The 17,206-nt window shown below is 43.3% G+C and overlaps 2 protein-coding genes across 3 annotated transcripts; one reads left to right on the top strand and one right to left on the bottom strand.

Moving 5' to 3' along the window:
• The first annotated feature begins 2,562 nt into the window (after positions 1 to 2,562).
• LOC108891253 (E3 ubiquitin-protein ligase RING2-A) lies at positions 2,563 to 8,722 on the top strand. Of its 2 annotated transcripts, none has more exons than XM_018688366.2 (7): positions 2,563 to 2,854; positions 3,459 to 3,560; positions 4,121 to 4,281; positions 4,607 to 4,822; positions 5,873 to 6,193; positions 6,752 to 7,022; positions 7,315 to 8,722. In XM_018688366.2, exons 2-7 carry the CDS (start codon positions 3,483 to 3,485, stop codon positions 7,471 to 7,473), a joined length of 1,206 nt encoding a protein of 401 aa, XP_018543882.1. In that variant the 5' UTR covers positions 2,563 to 2,854; positions 3,459 to 3,482; the 3' UTR covers positions 7,474 to 8,722. The 2 variants fall into 2 exon arrangements, with proteins under 2 accessions (XP_018543882.1, XP_018543881.1); XM_018688365.2 differs by having other exon boundaries at positions 4,607 to 4,831.
• A 3,758-nt stretch (positions 8,723 to 12,480) lies between these two features.
• rps18 (ribosomal protein S18) lies at positions 12,481 to 17,146 on the bottom strand. Its single transcript, XM_018688362.2, has 6 exons — positions 17,048 to 17,146; positions 15,630 to 15,728; positions 15,384 to 15,470; positions 14,253 to 14,354; positions 13,136 to 13,227; positions 12,481 to 12,606 (listed from the first exon to the last, which is right to left on the bottom strand). Exons 1-6 carry the CDS (start codon positions 17,048 to 17,050, stop codon positions 12,531 to 12,533), a joined length of 459 nt encoding a protein of 152 aa, XP_018543878.1. The 5' UTR covers positions 17,051 to 17,146; the 3' UTR covers positions 12,481 to 12,530.
• Positions 17,147 to 17,206: the final 60 nt, after the last annotated feature.

Raw genomic sequence — 17,206 nt, 5'->3', positions numbered from 1 at the left:
CCACAGAATCAGCACAAGCTGCAGAACAACTCCAGGACATCTTATCAGACGCCTCAGGATCAACAGCAGCAGAACGTGCATCAATAGCAGAGGCTCAAGCAGTGGCAGAGATGGCACAAGCAACAGCAATGGCAGCAACAACAGCAGCGGAAACAGCAGCACAGGCGGTGTCAGCAACAACAGCACAAAACACAGCAGACCTGGCAGCACTGATGGCATCAACAGCTCAGGCAGCAGCAACAGCCGCTTCAGCAACAGCAACCGCAGCAGAAGCAGCAGCGTCAAGACCTTCATCCAGCAACACAGCAACAGCAACAACAGCAGCACCAGCAGCAACAATAACAACAGCAGCAGCAGCAGGAGCAGGAGGCAACGCAGCAGCAACAGCAGCTGCAGTCAACAACAGAATCAGCCTCATTTCTGTCACAGTGGCTCTGATCGCTGTCGTCCTGCTGTAAAGAGCAGAACTCAGCCAGATCAGGAACTTTACTGTACGAGAGAAAGATTTATCTGATCGTTTTACCAGTTTATCACGTGTGCATCTGAATTATGAAAATCTATATTTCACTAATCAGTGGCAGGTATTTAACCTTTTATTATTATTCTATTTATTATCCTATTTATTGTTTGCATGTGTGAGTTAGACTGTGCATCACATGATCTCTAGATTAATTACAGGTCGTGTGTGTGTGTGTGTGTGTAATATCTTATTCTATAGTTTATTGCAATTAATAGTTTGTGATTGTAAAGTTGAGAAAAAAGTTGCTTTTAATCTAATTTCTGAAATAATATGTAACTGTCTTAATCAATAAATCAATGATAGCTGCATTTTGGCCTCATTCTGTTTCATTCAGCGCCTCCACTCACAGTGGCAGTGTTATAAAACCTTTATGAAATGATAAATATAGGGCTTATTAAACAGTCCATTTAAAATATTTGCAATGAGTTAAACATATCACATATAAACACTTAAAGAAAGAAAGGACATTACTAATGATGATATAAAAATATGTAAAACTACAGTCTCTGGAGATCAGCACAAATCATTGAAAAATGCTGGATCAATGATTAAACTAGTTGTTGATTGATTTTCTGTCAATCAGCTGCTTTACATAAAACTACTCATGAGTACAGAAAGTAGCTGAGATGAACTCCACCTCCACCAGCTACAACAAAAAGCTGCTCACAGTAGAAACATCGCTGAACATCTCTGCCAGAGTCCACTGACAGAAACAGTCATTTTACAGGGAAGAACACAGGAGTTTTCATCTCCTGCAGCCTCCGTCTGTCAGTGTGTTTGTGTTACTGTGTGCTACTTTTACTGAGTAGAAGGATCTGAACACTTCTTCAGAGTGACAGAACAACACAAACAAACTGAGACAATGAACTGAGATGGAGGCAGTGGTATTCCAGCAGCTCCTGTGTTCTGCTCAGTAAAATCCCTGTTTTTGTCAATGGAGTCTGGTAGTGATATACAGAGCTGTTTCTGGTTAAACTAAAAGGATCTTCCTCTTTAATAAAAAGCTCTGTCTCTGTAGGAATCCTATCATGTCCTCTGTATGTGAGGATTTTTTCCACCACTGAGTATAAGCTGATGTACCTAATAAACTGGCAACTGAATGGAATTTTCCAGAAGCCCAGCTCCATCCTGTCTTTCATATCTGTCACCATGGACAGCTGCTCTGAGGCTGCTCTGACTCTGACACATTCCACTGAGTTAAATGAACACTGTTAGGGTGGTGCAGCGTGAGGTGTGGTGCTGGCACCCACAGGTTATACTTCACCAGCTAGCACATATCATTCCTTTATAATAATTACCCAAAGACTCAGTCATTATCATACCACTCAGAAAATGACACATCTTCAGCAGCATTCATTGAACCTGGGACCATTGGATATGAACTGAGAGGTTTGTTCCTCTTGTGGAGAATAATGGAGGGAGGGAAACCAGGTGAGTTTATCTGTGGAACGCCTTAAAACACAAAGGAGACTCACTGAGGCACAAATGAACATTTAAAATGTAACAGTGAATCAGAGGGATGTAAATTACTGTGTAATCATTCAAATTATTCTTTTCTATTCCGTTTTTATTGACGCTATTTTTAAAGTGCTGTTTAAAGCCTAACCAACACCTGACTCAGTGAGCAGTTAACAGCTCAGTGGCCTGAGAAATACAAGTTTCTCACTCTGTGAAACTCTCTATTTATTCTTTACTTATTTACAGCCAAGTGGAAAAGTCACTTTGAGAAGCATTTCTCAACTGATCACGTCTGATCAGACAGGGAATAACCAATCAGAACCAGAGGTCGACCCTGCATCTGCCATACTGTACATGATTCATTTTTTATTCAGTTATTTGTTATTCTGCAGAAATTTGATTTTTATTGTGAAATCAAATTTCAAATAATTAACACGAACAACTCTGATATATTTATTATGATAAATGTGTAGGTCAGTCCAGTCGGGTGGTTCAGCGGTGCCGTGGTTAACAGTGTCCTCTGCTGCAGTTCTCCGACTCGCCGCTGGGAGGCGCTGTGGGCGCCCAGCAGCAGGCGGACAAGAGGCGAGTTGTTCCGGGGAGAGAGAAGAAGAAAGATGTCTACAGCTAACGTTAGCTAGCTGCTGGGTCTCGGAAAATGTTGCGCTCTTGATATTTTTTTGGTCTTTTTCTTGTTCGGGCGACGCTGAGCCTGAACTCAGAGCCTCTCCGCCGACACTGTGAAGCCTCGGGCAGAGAACAGACACCAGTGCGTGTTGTTGGAGGAGTTTTTGGGCGGTTGTGTTTGTGTTTGTGTTTGTGTAGCGGGAGGGGGTCGTGTCTCCTCCGGTCAGCTGTCCATCAGTTAGGCGTCAGGTGAGTTTATACTTCCTGCTTTTCTGACTCTGCTTGAAAGTCTTCGTCGATGAAAACGATGACTTAGCTCTTTATTTGTGAAATCCTCAGAAGAATTAAACTTTACGAAGTTCCTCGTCGGTTTAAAGCGTGTTGAAGAGCCACTGGTACAAAGTTGTAACGTTAACAGGATTCACCGGGGAGTTTTTGTGCTTTTATCACAATAAAGACTGATTCTCCCGCCGTAGAGCCACTTTAACACCACCCAGCCAAGTCATTTTGTTTCTGTGATGTGTGTGTAGGTTTCATATAAACTTTATTTAAACACAGTTACAGTTGTGTTTATCTGTGCGGTCCTTTAAAGCAGGGGCTGTCCCCCAGGCCCCGAGGAGTCAGGGGCCCCTGGACTATAGCCTCTGTATGAAGTGACTGTTAAACCAATCAAATAACATGACAAAGGAGACATAAACAGGTTCAAATGTGCAAAATGATCAGGCCTCTGTGGGGGTCGAACCATCTGATGCAGGACTCCTTGTCCAAGTGAGTTTGAGTTTTCGCTCAGACCAGCGGCTCTCACAGGTGTTTACAGTTAACGTATGTGTTTTCTCTCTCGCCCTCTGTCCAGTGAGGATTGTGGGAAACAGCAGCCATGGCAGCTCCAGTAAACATCCAGACTCCCAGTAAGACCTGGGAGCTGAGTCTGTACGAGCTGCACAGGAGCCCTCAGGTAAACCTGTCTTCACTTTGTCGTCACAATTGGAAGATGACAAAGACATAAGAAACATGATACACCATCCGATATGAAGAATGTGAGTTCAGATGAAAGGATGACTCTGGTCCTTTTTAATCTGGGCCTTATTTCCATGTTTTAGGATGTAAATGGTGCAGTACTGAGCTAACTACAAACAGCAGGTTTATCAGCACCAGACTCCACTGACAAAAACAGGAATTTAACTAATCAGAATACAGGAGCTGCTGGAATACCACTGCCTCCATCTGTTAGTGTGTCTGTGTTACTGTGTGGTACTTTTACTGCAGTAAAGTATCTGATTACTTCTTCCACCACTGAAAGTCACACAGTAACACAGACACACTAACAGATGGAGGCAGTGGTATTCCAGCAGCTCCTGTGCTCTGTGAGGTAAAATTCCTGTTTTTGTCAGTGGAGTCTGGTGGTGATATGTAGTGATGTTTCTGGTTACACTAAACAGCTCTCACTCTTCAGTAAAAAGTTGTATGTCTGTAGGAATCCTGTCCATAATGTTGTGTGTGTTTGTGTGTGTCCAGGAGGCGATCATGGATGGGACGGAGGTGGCGGTGTCTCCTCGCTCTCTGCACAGCGAGCTGATGTGTCCCATCTGTCTGGACATGCTGAAGAACACCATGACCACCAAAGAGTGTCTGCACCGCTTCTGCTCTGACTGCATCGTCACCGCGCTGCGATCAGGGTGAGAACAACACTGCTGCAGCTCATCAACAAAATGTCTCATTAGCAAATGACCAGAGGCCAAGGTGACCACAGCAGCAGCAGTTTAAACTGCTGCAAGTCTAGTATCTCATAGGATCCCAGCCAGGTGATTTATTAACAGCTGTAGAATAAAGTAATGAGCATCATCGACACACTGGAGTTTCCTGTCATTTGGTTTTTACAGGTGACTTTACAGCCTCCATATGGTTCAAATCAAACTTGTTTATCTTCTTTATTTAACTGCAGTTGACTGTGTAAATACACACCTCACACACCTCCGTATCTCAAACTTCCTCCCTCCTCAGGAACAAAGAGTGTCCGACCTGCAGGAAGAAGCTGGTCTCCAGACGTTCCCTGCGTCGAGACTCAAACTTTGACGCGCTGATCTCGAAGATCTACCCGAGCCGCGACGAGTACGAGGCCCACCAGCGCCGAGTCCTGGACCGACTCAACAGGCTGCACAACAAGGAGGCGCTGAGCTCCAGCATCGAGGAGGGGCTCCGCCAGCAGGCCCGCTACAGGTCCGAGAGGTGGGGGACGAAACAGGGAGACGACTGGGGGTTGATAACGGATTAGTTTTAGAAGCTCACTCTCCAGCTTGTGTAATAATCCTGCAAACAGAGTTTACATCAGCCGACATATACCAGCTTTTGGCCGGTACCCTCCATGTTGATGGCAGATGATAATATCACCGGCCACAGTGCCCAGTTAAAAATAAGCTAAACAGCCTAAATAGTCTGGTGTTTTGAAACCTGGACCTTGTTTTCTCATATAAATGATTGACAGGGACAGAAATCTCTGGAATCAGTGCATTACTGATCAAGAACAGTGAACCCGGCGATCACTACCACACTCCCTCGTCAAAAACAGTATTTTTACTGAGCAGAGCACAGGAGCTGCTGGAATACCACTGCCCACATCTGTTAGTTAGTATGTGTTTCTGTGTGACGTTCAGTGGTGGAAGAAGTAATCACAGTTACTGAGGTAAATGCGCCACACGATAACTGCAAACTCACAGATGGAGGCAGCTGTGTCTCAGCAGCTGTTCTGCTTAAATGGCCGTTTTTGTCAGTGGAGTCTGGTTGAGATAAAACGCAGTGATTCTGGTGGAGAAAAAGGCCTGTCTCCATAATGTGGTCAGATAATTGTAATAACAATCTGAGCAGCAGCTGTTCACTGTGTCTGGATTCACTCTTCCTGATCAATACTGCACCGATTCCAAAGACCTTTGTCCTTATTAATTATTTACACCCTAAAACCAGAGTCTAAAATAACAGCGCTGTCCCTTTTAACATGTAAACTTTTGCTGTTTCATTTGCTCAGTGTTTGATCATGTGACTCACACATTAACTCTGACTTGTGTAAGCAGACGTCCCTCAGAGTTCAGTCATAACTACTTTAAATAAATGACATCTGTTGGATCATAACGTTTGTGCTTTGTTGTTTAAGTGTCGGCTTTGAGATGTGGGAACATGGTGACACCTGTAAACGTCTGACAGGTGCAGACACAGGAGCTGAAGCAGCAGGATGCTCCTTTAAATCAGAGCTGTGTGTTTCCCTCCGCTCTGCAGGAACCACCGGGTGAAGAAGCAGACTCAGGAAAGTGACAACACCACCTTCAGCGGTGGGGAGGATAACGGCGACGCCCGGTCGCACCTGTCCCACGACTCCGCCCCCTCACACACACCCCACCCCTGCGGTCAGACCCCCTCGGAGGCCGGGCCGAGCCGCAAGAGGCCGCGGGTCTCGGACGACGGCTCGGGGCCCGAGGCGGACAGCGGGAGCCCGACGCCTCCAATGAGACGCCACAAAGAGGGGCCGGCCTCAGAGATCGAGCTGGTGTTCAGACCACACCCACAGCTGGTCCACGACCAGGACTACAACCAGACCAGGTGAGGACCAGTAAAGAACTGTTCTACACAGTTCATTGTTTCATCGGCTAAAGAGTTGAGACTGGATTCCAAACCACCTGGTGTTTAACCTAACTTTATTTATAACACATTGAAGATACATACAGAGCTGTGGGCTACAACTCAGTAAGGTTTACTGTCCAACACAGAATCACAGCTGATCAACAGGTTTTCACTTTACACACAGAACATTTGACCATCACTCACTCACAGGAAGCTACAAGAAAATCCATGTTGTTGAACAAACAGGAGTGAGATGATGAAATAATATAACAGAGTTCAGCCAATCATGAAGGGTTTCCATGAGGTTTGGATGATGTCAGAAACAGTGTTTAAAGATATTCTTTTGTATTTTATCGACTGATTGAGACACAAAGAAAAATGAGAATGTAAAGCATTTGCAGCAGAGTCTAAATGTTATTTAGAGGGCACAGTTTGAACAGGTGAACAGATGATTCATCCAAGGAACTTTCTGTCATTTTATGATGGAGGAAATATTCCTTCATCCACCTTGTATTTCTGATTGAATGTTTTTTGCAGATATGTGAAGACAACAGCCAACGCCACAGTGGACCACCTGTCTAAATACCTGGCCCTGCGCATCGCTCTGGAGGACAGACAGACCAACGGGGAGACGGAGGAGGGAGGTGGAGGAGAGGACAGAGGAGCAGAGGGAGGAGAACAAGGAGGAGGAGGAGAGAGTGGAAGAGCAGCAGCAGGTGGAGGAGGAGGTGGAGAGGGGTCGAGTCTGAGCAACATCAGTGAGAAACAGTACACCATCTACATCATGACCAGAGGAGGACAGTTCTCTGTGAGTCATACCACCAACACTTACTGTTTCACTCAGTTCATCAGTCACAGGCTGAAGCCTTTCTACGTGCACACACACAGTTAAGCTTTCAATGTAGCAGATGTGAGGCTGGAGGCGATCTCCTCCTCTAACTGTGGTATATTTGAACCTGTCGTGTAAATGATTGATAGGGATAGGGACTGCTGTTGCTCAGGTGTGAACTGATTCCAAAGATGTTTGTCCCTGTGGATCATTCACACTGATCCTCAGGTTGAGCTGGTGTTTGACAGTGTCTCCTCTCACTCTTCCTCAGACGCTGAACGGCTCTCTGACTCTGGAGCTGGTCAATGAGAAATACTGGAAGGTCAGGAGGCCTCTGGAGCTTTACTACGCCCCCACCAAGGACCAACAGCAACCACAACCACAGCAACAACCGCAACAGAAGTCTCCTCCTTCACAGAGGGATGGATGAGGGAGATGAGTGTGCTGCTTTCTCTCCTCCTTCCATGTAACCGTGTGTTCATATGAAGCTCAGCTGCCATGATTTTTACATATTATCAGCATTTTTTTGTTTCCAAGTTACTGACATTAAGTTGGTCTGATTTCATCTGTAAACTGAATCTGACCTGAGACCTGATTTTAAGAAAAAAAAACCAAACCACTTCATAACAGCTGGTAAATGTTTGTTTTTGTTGACTTACCTGTTCTGGATCACACTGTGACAGTTAACTGGTCATCGACGGTCACTGTGGCTGACGGACCTAAAGATGAGTGGGACCACTTTTTTCTTTTGTTCTCTCCTGATACGAAGCTTCTGCAGCTTGTTTGCTTCTGTTCTGAATCTAAATACTTAAGAATTATTAACATTTCAAGAGCCAATGCTGTGCAAAGTTTCCTGCAGCTGCACTGATTCATTTTTGTATTACCAGTGCCAAACTGAAGTTTCAGTTCTGACTCCAAATGGGATGTGTTTGTTTTTTCAATTCTTACTTTATGCAAAAGAAATGATTTCTTTATGTCTCCTCGGAAATCTATCATAGACCAAGTCAAAAGTGAAATATAGAAACTGGTAAATGCAATGAAACATCTGTGGCCATTTTCTGTCAGGAAAAGTCTTTATCCCTACTTCAGTATGAGATCAAAGGTTAGAGTTGTTAAGCTTCAGTGTTGAGGTGTGTATGTGAAATGTCACATTTTCTTTGTCAGAATTATGGGATACAACGTCATAGTTTGGAAAAGTGAATATTATGTTTAAGGCTGTTTTTAGATCAAAAGTGTGACACGGTGTCAGTCCAAGAAAAGTTAACGTCTCTGTGTGCAGTTAGCATCCCATAATGTTGACACAGTAAATGTCATTTAGACGCTTCACGTTTTTCTGTTACGGCTCCTAAAATATAAAACTGACTGTAATATAGAAGAACCAGAGCAGGCGAAGAGATTCACTTGACTTTTTCAAGATTGATTTTAAGATTTCAGATCTAATGTTTGGCAGCAAGTTCAGAGACATGATACACTTTATTGTGAGAGAGCTGGTGGTAAAGATGTAAAGCTATGATTTGATCTGAAATTAATATCTGACTGAATCTATTTATGAAATCTTTGTATAATTTAATTTGTAAGAAAATGACTGAAGGTCTGCTGCTTTCTCTGTCTTTCTTCCCCTGAGCAACAGGATGTGTGAGACAGCTTGGCACTAAAAATAAAAACAGTAACAAATTGTGCATCGTGTGAATGGTCAATGCATTGTATATATATATATATGTATTATTTTGAACCTGGGCCTTATTTTCCCATGTATTTGGGTGTGATTGTGTGACAGGGGCAAAAAGCCTCACACACCCAAACCACTCCCTTGAGTGTTGGCAATCAGAGGGTGCAGTCAGCTGCATCCAGCCAATCAGGACCCAGAAAAGCCGAGTCCAACTCATGAAAAGACTGACGAGGGTGAACACCTGCATCTCTACCTGTGACTCAACCAAACAACGAAACCGGCAATGTAAGCACCCCTCACATCTCGGTTCTAAAATCTCTGTACAAATTCTGTCCGTGTTCATCAGCCCACTCAACATGCACAGTGTCACCACGTCTCCATTCAACTCGGTGCTAAACTTTCCTCACTGTGTGTCAACAGGAGCTGCTGTTGTCTGACCTCCATGAGCAAGGACACTGACCGAGATAGGAATCCCTCTTCACATCCTGGTTCTAAAGCTTTGTTCTACCATCACACTGTAGCTGTGGTCATTCACTCTGAGGTACCTAGCTAACCTCTAGCTACTGAAACAACCCTCACTCATATGCAGCTCCTTCTCTGTCAAGGTTGAGGAGCAGTCCGTCTGCACTGACCAAAGCTGTTGCCATTCCACTGAAAGACCACGTGGCTCCTTTGTCACTCCTTTGACAGAACAACGGCCACGCAATGCTAGCTTAGCATGGAACAGCTAACTGTACAATGAGAACGATGGAGTGTAACCAGGACAGCTGCAGCTCACTGGATTTCTCAAAGCACATCAGAAGGCATCTGACAACGTTACTAGCTTAGCCTAGCCTAGCTTAGCTCACACAGCACATTGACATTTGAGCAGCAGCTGGGTTCTGCCTGCACCAATTTCTGATTTTTTTTTTTTTTTTTTTATATTTTGTCTCTGTTAAACATTTACACCTAATAACACATGGAAATAAGGACCAGATTTTTAAAGATGAGTTTTCTTTGAACGTAAGGGTTACAGTCAGGCAGTTTATATTTAATTAAATTAACATTTCCCCTGTAATGTAACTATGACAGCTACAGGGTGGTTTGCAGGTTCCTTAAACTTTTCTGCCATAGTTTACTGAAATAGTCATCTTATCTCCTGTTGTTTCCTTTATGTTTGTTTTCCTTTTAAAATACAAAATTGTTGGTTGACACATGCATGAAACCCCCTGTTCAAAGTGTTATTGTCTGCCTTAGGTAAGGTTTCACCTCAGTTCACTTCTGTCTTAACATACTTTATATTTCTTTTTCTCTGTAGCATAATTGTACACTTGTATCCTCTGTTAACAATAAACTGAAATAATAATGACCACATTTGTCTGAATTTCTTTTAAATAGATGCTTAAATCAATTACATATTTAGTATGTTTAGAACAGCTATGCTAAATGTAATGCTTAGGGATAGGGCCTTTATTTTCCAACATCTCCCCTAACCCTAACCCTAACCCTACCCTAAGAAGTAGCTCTTAACCCTAACCCTAACCTGAGAAGTAGCTGTTAACCCTAACCCTAACCCTAGGAAGTAGCTGTTAACCCTAACCATAACCTGAGAAGTAGCTGCTAACCCTAACCCTAGGAAGTAGCTGTTAACCCTAACCCTAACCCTAACCCTAGAAAGTAGCTGTTAACCCTAACCCTAACCTGAGAAGTAGCTGTTAACCCTAACCCTAACCCTAACCCTAGGAAGTAGTTGTTAACCCTAACCCTAACCCTAACCCTAGGAAGTAGTTGTTAACCCTAACCCTAACCCTAGGAAGTAGTTGTTAACCCTAACCCTAACCTCAGGAGTAGCTGTTAACCCTAACCCTAACCCTAACCCTAGGAAGTAGTTGTTAACCCTAACCCTAACCCTAACCCTAGGAAATAGCTGTTAACCCTAACCCTAACCCTAGGAAGTAGCTGTTAATCCTAACCCTAACCCTAACCCTAGGAAATAGCTGTTAACCCTAACCCTAACCCTAGGAAGTAGTTGTTAACCCTAACCCTAACCCTAACCCTAGGAAGTAGTTGTTAACCCTAACCCTAACCCTAGGAAGTAGTTGTTAACCCTAACCCTAACCTGAGAAGTAGCTGTTAACCCTGAGAAGTAGCTGTTAACCCTAACCCTAACCCTAGGAAGTAGCTGTTAACCCTAACCCTAACCCTAACCTGAGAAGTAGCTGTTAACCCTAACCCTAACCCTAGGAAGTAGCTGTTAACCCTAACCCTAACCCCTAACCCTAACCCTAACCCTAACCCCCCCTAACCCTAACCCTAGGAAGTAGTTGTTAACCCTAACCCTAACCCTAACCCTAGGAAGTAGTTGTTAACCCTAACCCTAACCTGAGAAGTAGCTGTTAACCCTAACCCTAACCCTAACCCTAGGAAGTAGTTGTTAACCCTAACCCTAACCCTAACCCTAGGAAATAGCTGTTAACCCTAACCCTAACCCTAGGAAGTAGCTGTTAACCCTAACCCTAACCCTAACCCTAGGAAGTAGTTGTTAACCCTAACCCTAACCTGAGAAGTAGCTGTTAACCCTAACCCTAACCCTAGGAAGTAGCTGTTAACCCTAACCCTAACCCTAACCCTAGGAAGTAGTTGTTAACCCTAACCCTAACCCTAACCCTAGGAAGTAGTTGTTAACCCTAACCCTAACCCTAACCCTAGGAAATAGCTGTTAACCCTAACCCTAACCCTAGGAAGTAGCTGTTAACCCTAACCCTAACCTGAGAAGTAGCTGTTAACCCTAACCCTAACCTGAGAAGTAGCTGTTAACCCTAACCCTAACCCTAGGAAGTAGCTGTTAACCCTAACCCTAACCCTAACCTGAGAAGTAGCTGTTAACCCTAACCCTAACCCTAGGAAGTAGTTGTTAACCCTAACCCTAACCCTAACCCTAGGAAGTAGCTGTTAACCCTAACCCTAAGAAGTAGCTGTCAACCCTAATCATAATTAAAATTATTTTTTAACCAAAAAAATTAATTAAATTCTAATATAAACAACTCATAAACATAAATTAACATTTTAGCACATCTGGTTACCTTGTCCCAAAGTCGATGAGTTTTTGACTCCAGCTCCAGACAATTTCATGTTTTATTTTACAACATGAAATACACCAGTAAATGTCTTTAAAAAGGCAGACGCTAAAAAGTGAGAGATTGGTGAGTAGATCAATTTTCATATTTGCTGTTATGACGTCGACAGAGTGGTGCCGGAATCAGTCTTAAAGCCCAGAAATAATATCCTGCAGCACTGTATAAACACTTAATCTGTTTCTCTTATAATTAGGTCCAAATGTATAATTAGCAGCTAAATAACTGCTAAATGTTTTTAGGAAAATATGAGTGAAGTTTTCAGGAAAATGGTCAGAACATAATGAATCCACACAATTAAGCATTATGGGTAAACGTCACAGATATCACAGCATCAGTGTTTCATTCCAGTCAATGTGTCATTTCATTTTCATTTACCCAAATAAAGCAGAGTTTCTATTATTTGTCCAAATTATGACTCCGTGAGAGGAAATAATTCACCAACACTCAAGCTTAGAGGGGGATAAGATTCCTATGTTTAAATCAATAAAGACCTCACATTTTTCATTTTAAGGCTATTTAATGTTTTCTAAGACTTATTATATACAAATCATAATTTCCCCTTATACAGAACTATATGAAAATCAAACGCCCAAGAGATTAAGATGCAAAATGCTGAACCCCACATCTGACAGAACACACCAAGACAGGGAGGTTTTGTGAACTGTGGTGTTTTATTGAAACAAACAGGGAAGCAGGGGAAGTTTACTTCTTCTTGGACACACCGACGGTTCGACCACGACGGCCGGTGGTCTTGGTGTGCTGACCACGCACACGCAGACTGTAGAGAAGAGAAAGAGAGGAGACCAAGAGTTAGAATACGACTAATGACTAAAATGACTAAGACTGAGGCTGCAACTACTGATTATTTTTGTGATAGATTATCTGCTGATTAATATTCTTGACTATAAAATATCACAATTACACAAAGCCCAAGTTAACCAATGCCAATTCCCTGTCTGATCGGACCAATAACAACCAGAAAACATTTACTTTATCACCATGAAACGCTCCTGAGCTTCACTTACAACAGACCCTTTTGAAAATCACTCATGTGGATGGAGATTATTTTTGTTTTAAAATGAAAACATGTTTGTGTGGATGGAGCCTCAGTCTGCTTTGTTTCAAGTTTGTCCAGGACAGGCTTTCTCTGCACCACATCTCCTCTGTTTACTCTGAGTGTGACGTCGTCAGAGAAACACTCAGACTCATGTGGAGGCTGCACACATTAAGCAGCCTCAGTTAAAGAGGAGGGATCAGTGCAGAGACTTGATGTTTGTTCAACCTGCAGACTGGATCAGATCTCTTACCCCCAGAAGTGCCTGAGACCACGGTGAGCCCTGATCTTCTTCAGCCTCTCCAGATCTTCTCTCAGCTTGTTGTCCAGACCGTTGGCGAGGACCTGAAACAAGACGACGTCAGACCAGTGTTTTTTTTTTCACACCACAAAAGAAAACAGAGTTGAACACAAGTGTAGCTGTACAACCAGAGTTAACACAGAGCCAGATAAAAACTACAGACAAGTCTCCCTCTGTCATTTCGAGATGTGACCAATCTAATTCTTAGTTATGGTCTGTGTTGGAGGTTCAGGTCTGCAGCTCATCGGCTGTGTCCAAAATATAGACTGCAAACTAATCTGAAGCTGATTCCTGATGATGCACATCATTTATTTACAGCTTTAAAAGTATATAAGATAAATAAACTCAACTGTGGCCAGGACAAAGAAGCATGAAACAAACCATCAGTGCTGATAGATTCTGTCACACTGACAGTTTCTAAAATACTAATCTAATTTCTCCTTTCTTATCCAGTAACACACTGACACCAACACTCAGCTAATATCAGTCCCTGTAGCTCTCACTGAGACACTGATAGTGTAGTGAAGGAGCACTGAATGGAAACTCTGCTGGAGCTGAAAGCTGCAGAGCAGCTGCTGCACAGACTCAGGTCGAGAAGCTCTTTAACCTTCTTCATGAAACAGGAAGTTGCTGTTTATATGAGAGTGAATCGACTAAAATAACATTAAAGTTTATATGAGCTGAATAAAAGCAGGAAGAATGGAGTGTTTGTTTTGCTTTGTCTCGGTGCAGCAGCTCTGACGTTTATCTGGAGACACATTCCTCCTGCTGCTTTATATCAACAACAAGTGTTCATTTGACACGTTGCCCAACCAGTAACACAACAACAATCATAATTCACTATAGATACTTCAAACTCAATTAAGTGTGTAGAATGAACATGAAAGCATTTCTTCAGTTGATGGGTGGTTAAAATAGCTCTGTGCTCAGGTTCGGTTCCTTCCAATACATCTACAGTTCAGGCTCAACAGACTGATAACTGAACTTCTTATCACCAGGCTGAAACCTAACAGAACCCCAGAACCAAGTCCACTGAGGTCCAGGTGTTGTACAGAGGACTGTGTCCTACCTGGCTGTATTTGCCGTCCTTGACGTCCTTCTGCCTGTTGAGGAACCAGTCTGGGATTTTGTACTGGCGAGGATTCTGCATGATGGTCACCACACGCTCAACCTGCACAACAATGATAGGCTGTTAATTCACAGGAAATAAAATGGACCAACATCACAACAAGCAGTGTCATTATTCACATACACACAGCAAACGCTTTGGAGCACTTAGCTGATCTGGAAACATGTGCTAGGGCTGCAACTATCATGACTAACAAGACCTACTGAAACTTTGGATACCAATGTAGGCTCACAAAGCTCTGCGAGGAAAGCAGACATATAGACAGATGTTTACAGTGACCTCACAAAGTTGGACCAACTCCAAACTGGCACTAGCACCAGTCCAGAGCCAGAGTCCAGGCTTGTGCTGGTGGAAAAGGGCTCAATTCGAAGCTGCAGTTTGTGCACCTGATGTATTAACACACACAGTTAATCATCAGGTTCCCTAACAGATAATTAACCAGCTCAAATGTAGCCTCTACAGAGACCTGAGCTGCTGCAACAGCATCACACACACACCCATACTGATAAAGGTTAGGAGATAGTTACGCTCATTACTGCACACAGGCTCACACTTCACAAGGTTTCCAGTCACCACAGAACCAGAGAACGTTTGCTGCATCAGCCAAGTAAAAGGTAAAATGAGCTTTGTGCTGATTAGAATCCTTAGATGTTTTAATTTATCCATCATAGTGATGACCTACACACATCCAAAACAAAACACAAATAAAACTGTAGTTGGAGATTTTACACAGGTGGAGGCAGCAACGTTTCAAGACCTTAACGAGGTGAATAAGCAGCCACCAGTGCAACAGCAGAGGAAAGTCTGCAGGTTTTAAACTGAGAGAAGGGTTTGGTGTAGTCTCCTACAGAGAGCACTGACAGCTCCTGTTTCTGTCATGTTTAACAGTTCTCCATGTGGAACTCAAACAGCACCTGCATCTTCTACAGTGACGGACAAACCAAACGATGTCACGTCCAGAGGGAAATGTAACTGTCAGCTCTTCATCACACAACGTTCAACCAGAGCAGCTCCTTTTCAGGCAAAGCTGAGCAGGTCAAGCACCACTGTCTACTGCGACTAAGGCCTCACCTCCTCCTCAGTCAGCTCCCCAGCCCTCTTGTTGAGGTCGATGTCGGCCTTCCTCAGGACGACATGGGCGTAACGTCTGCCAACACCCTGAGACAAGACACACAGACACTCTGTTACATAAACAGTATAATAACAGTAAATTCAAATGAAGACAGCTAACAGGTAGATCCAGGCTTTAACTTTAAATTCGAAATAAGCTGCATGTGACACTATCAGATAAAGTGCTGTATATTGAGGTGAGCTCACCTTGATGGCAGTGATGGCGAAGGCGATCTTCCTCCTACCATCGATGTTCGTGTTGAGAACACGAAGAATGTGCTGGAACTTCTCAGGGATGACCAGAGACTGACAACACAAAACACACAGAATCAGAGTCTCATTCAGCACTGCTGTCCATCAATGTGAGAAATAATGTGAGATGATGGATTAGTGCGCTGGCAGTGATAATACTTGATCTAATAAATTCTTGCCAGTTCTCATCAACCACCTGCACTGCTTTAACATCTAGAAGATGCAGAAAACAAACAAGCACCAACACTTCTATGTGCCAAAATACAAGGGAGGAGTCTACTACTGTATTTAGCACCATTTCATATCGTATTCTGGTCAGTTTTGCCGCCAAATCACCCATCAGTGAACATGCCTCACAGTAAGAGCTCATACTGATTTTGGACTAACAACCACAGATTTTACCACTTTTCTCTCATGACTCAAACTCTGTGTCAGAGAGAGATTTAGTGTTTCTGGTTGTTCTTATGGCGGTAAAAGAATCCACTTCTCTCTACTCTCCTCCTCTGGGACTAACATTAAGAGTGAGGGCTAAATGCATGTTCAACAGTCCAACATGTGATCTACTCTGCTGTAAGGATACAGTAGTGTGTTCATTTCTACAGGCCACTGAAAACTGACGTTTATCAATGTTGCACTGGACCCACATCTCAAACTAAAGACCCTGCATTTTCTCTTTTATTTGGTTTTTACATAGTTCTTTTGTTTTCTGGTTGTCGGGTCAGTGGTTAGTGCGGGACAAATACTCGTTAAACTGTGATATCTGTGCATGTGTAGCTAACATATTTGCTCCACTTAGAACAACTTCACCGGTTTTTCGGCCTCACCCGAACCTTCAACAAAATCAAGACAAATGGAGTTCATTAAACCGTAAACCACAGCGACCACATTCTTGAATTAACCCGGTTACCGCGCATTTACACCGGTATAACGTCCACACCGTGGCCCCAACATGCTAAACCCTATACACTGAGAGAGGCTAACGCTAACGAGGCTAACTTTCCTAGCTAACCGCCTCCATCAATAACCGCATTTTAAGCTTGTAAGCAGCGCCGGTAACATTACGAGCACTGTCCGGTAACGGCTCTCCTTTCAAACGAGAATAAACGGGGGGTATCTGAGCTAAAGCCACAGAAACAAAGAGAAATTTATCAGAATCAGTTGCTACACTCAGTCCGTGCCCCGCACTTCAGCAGTGACTGTAAACTGTCTAAATATGCGTCTATCCTGCCACCAATACTCAAACAATTCAAATGCAACCCGCTTATACAAGATACAGAACCTTCACCGTGGCTCAAAAAGTAGAAAACGAGTAAGATTAAAGCAGGATGACGACGGATTTAAAACTATTCCAGGTTGATAGAAAACGTCCTCACCATCTTGGAAGTAGGTTCCGTGCGAAGAGGAAGTAGTAACGATGTCGCGAGAGTTTGACCCTGCACGGGAACGGAAGTCGGTCCGTCACTCTCAATCTGTCCGACTAGTGTTGATGACAGTTTGCCGATATCAAATGTAGATATTAATGTTAAGGAGTA

Source organism: Lates calcarifer, linkage group LG3, assembly GCF_001640805.2.
Source record: "Lates calcarifer isolate ASB-BC8 linkage group LG3, TLL_Latcal_v3, whole genome shotgun sequence".
Lineage (NCBI taxonomy): Eukaryota > Metazoa > Chordata > Actinopteri > Centropomidae > Lates > Lates calcarifer.
This window is presented reverse-complemented; position numbering and strand designations above follow the sequence as displayed.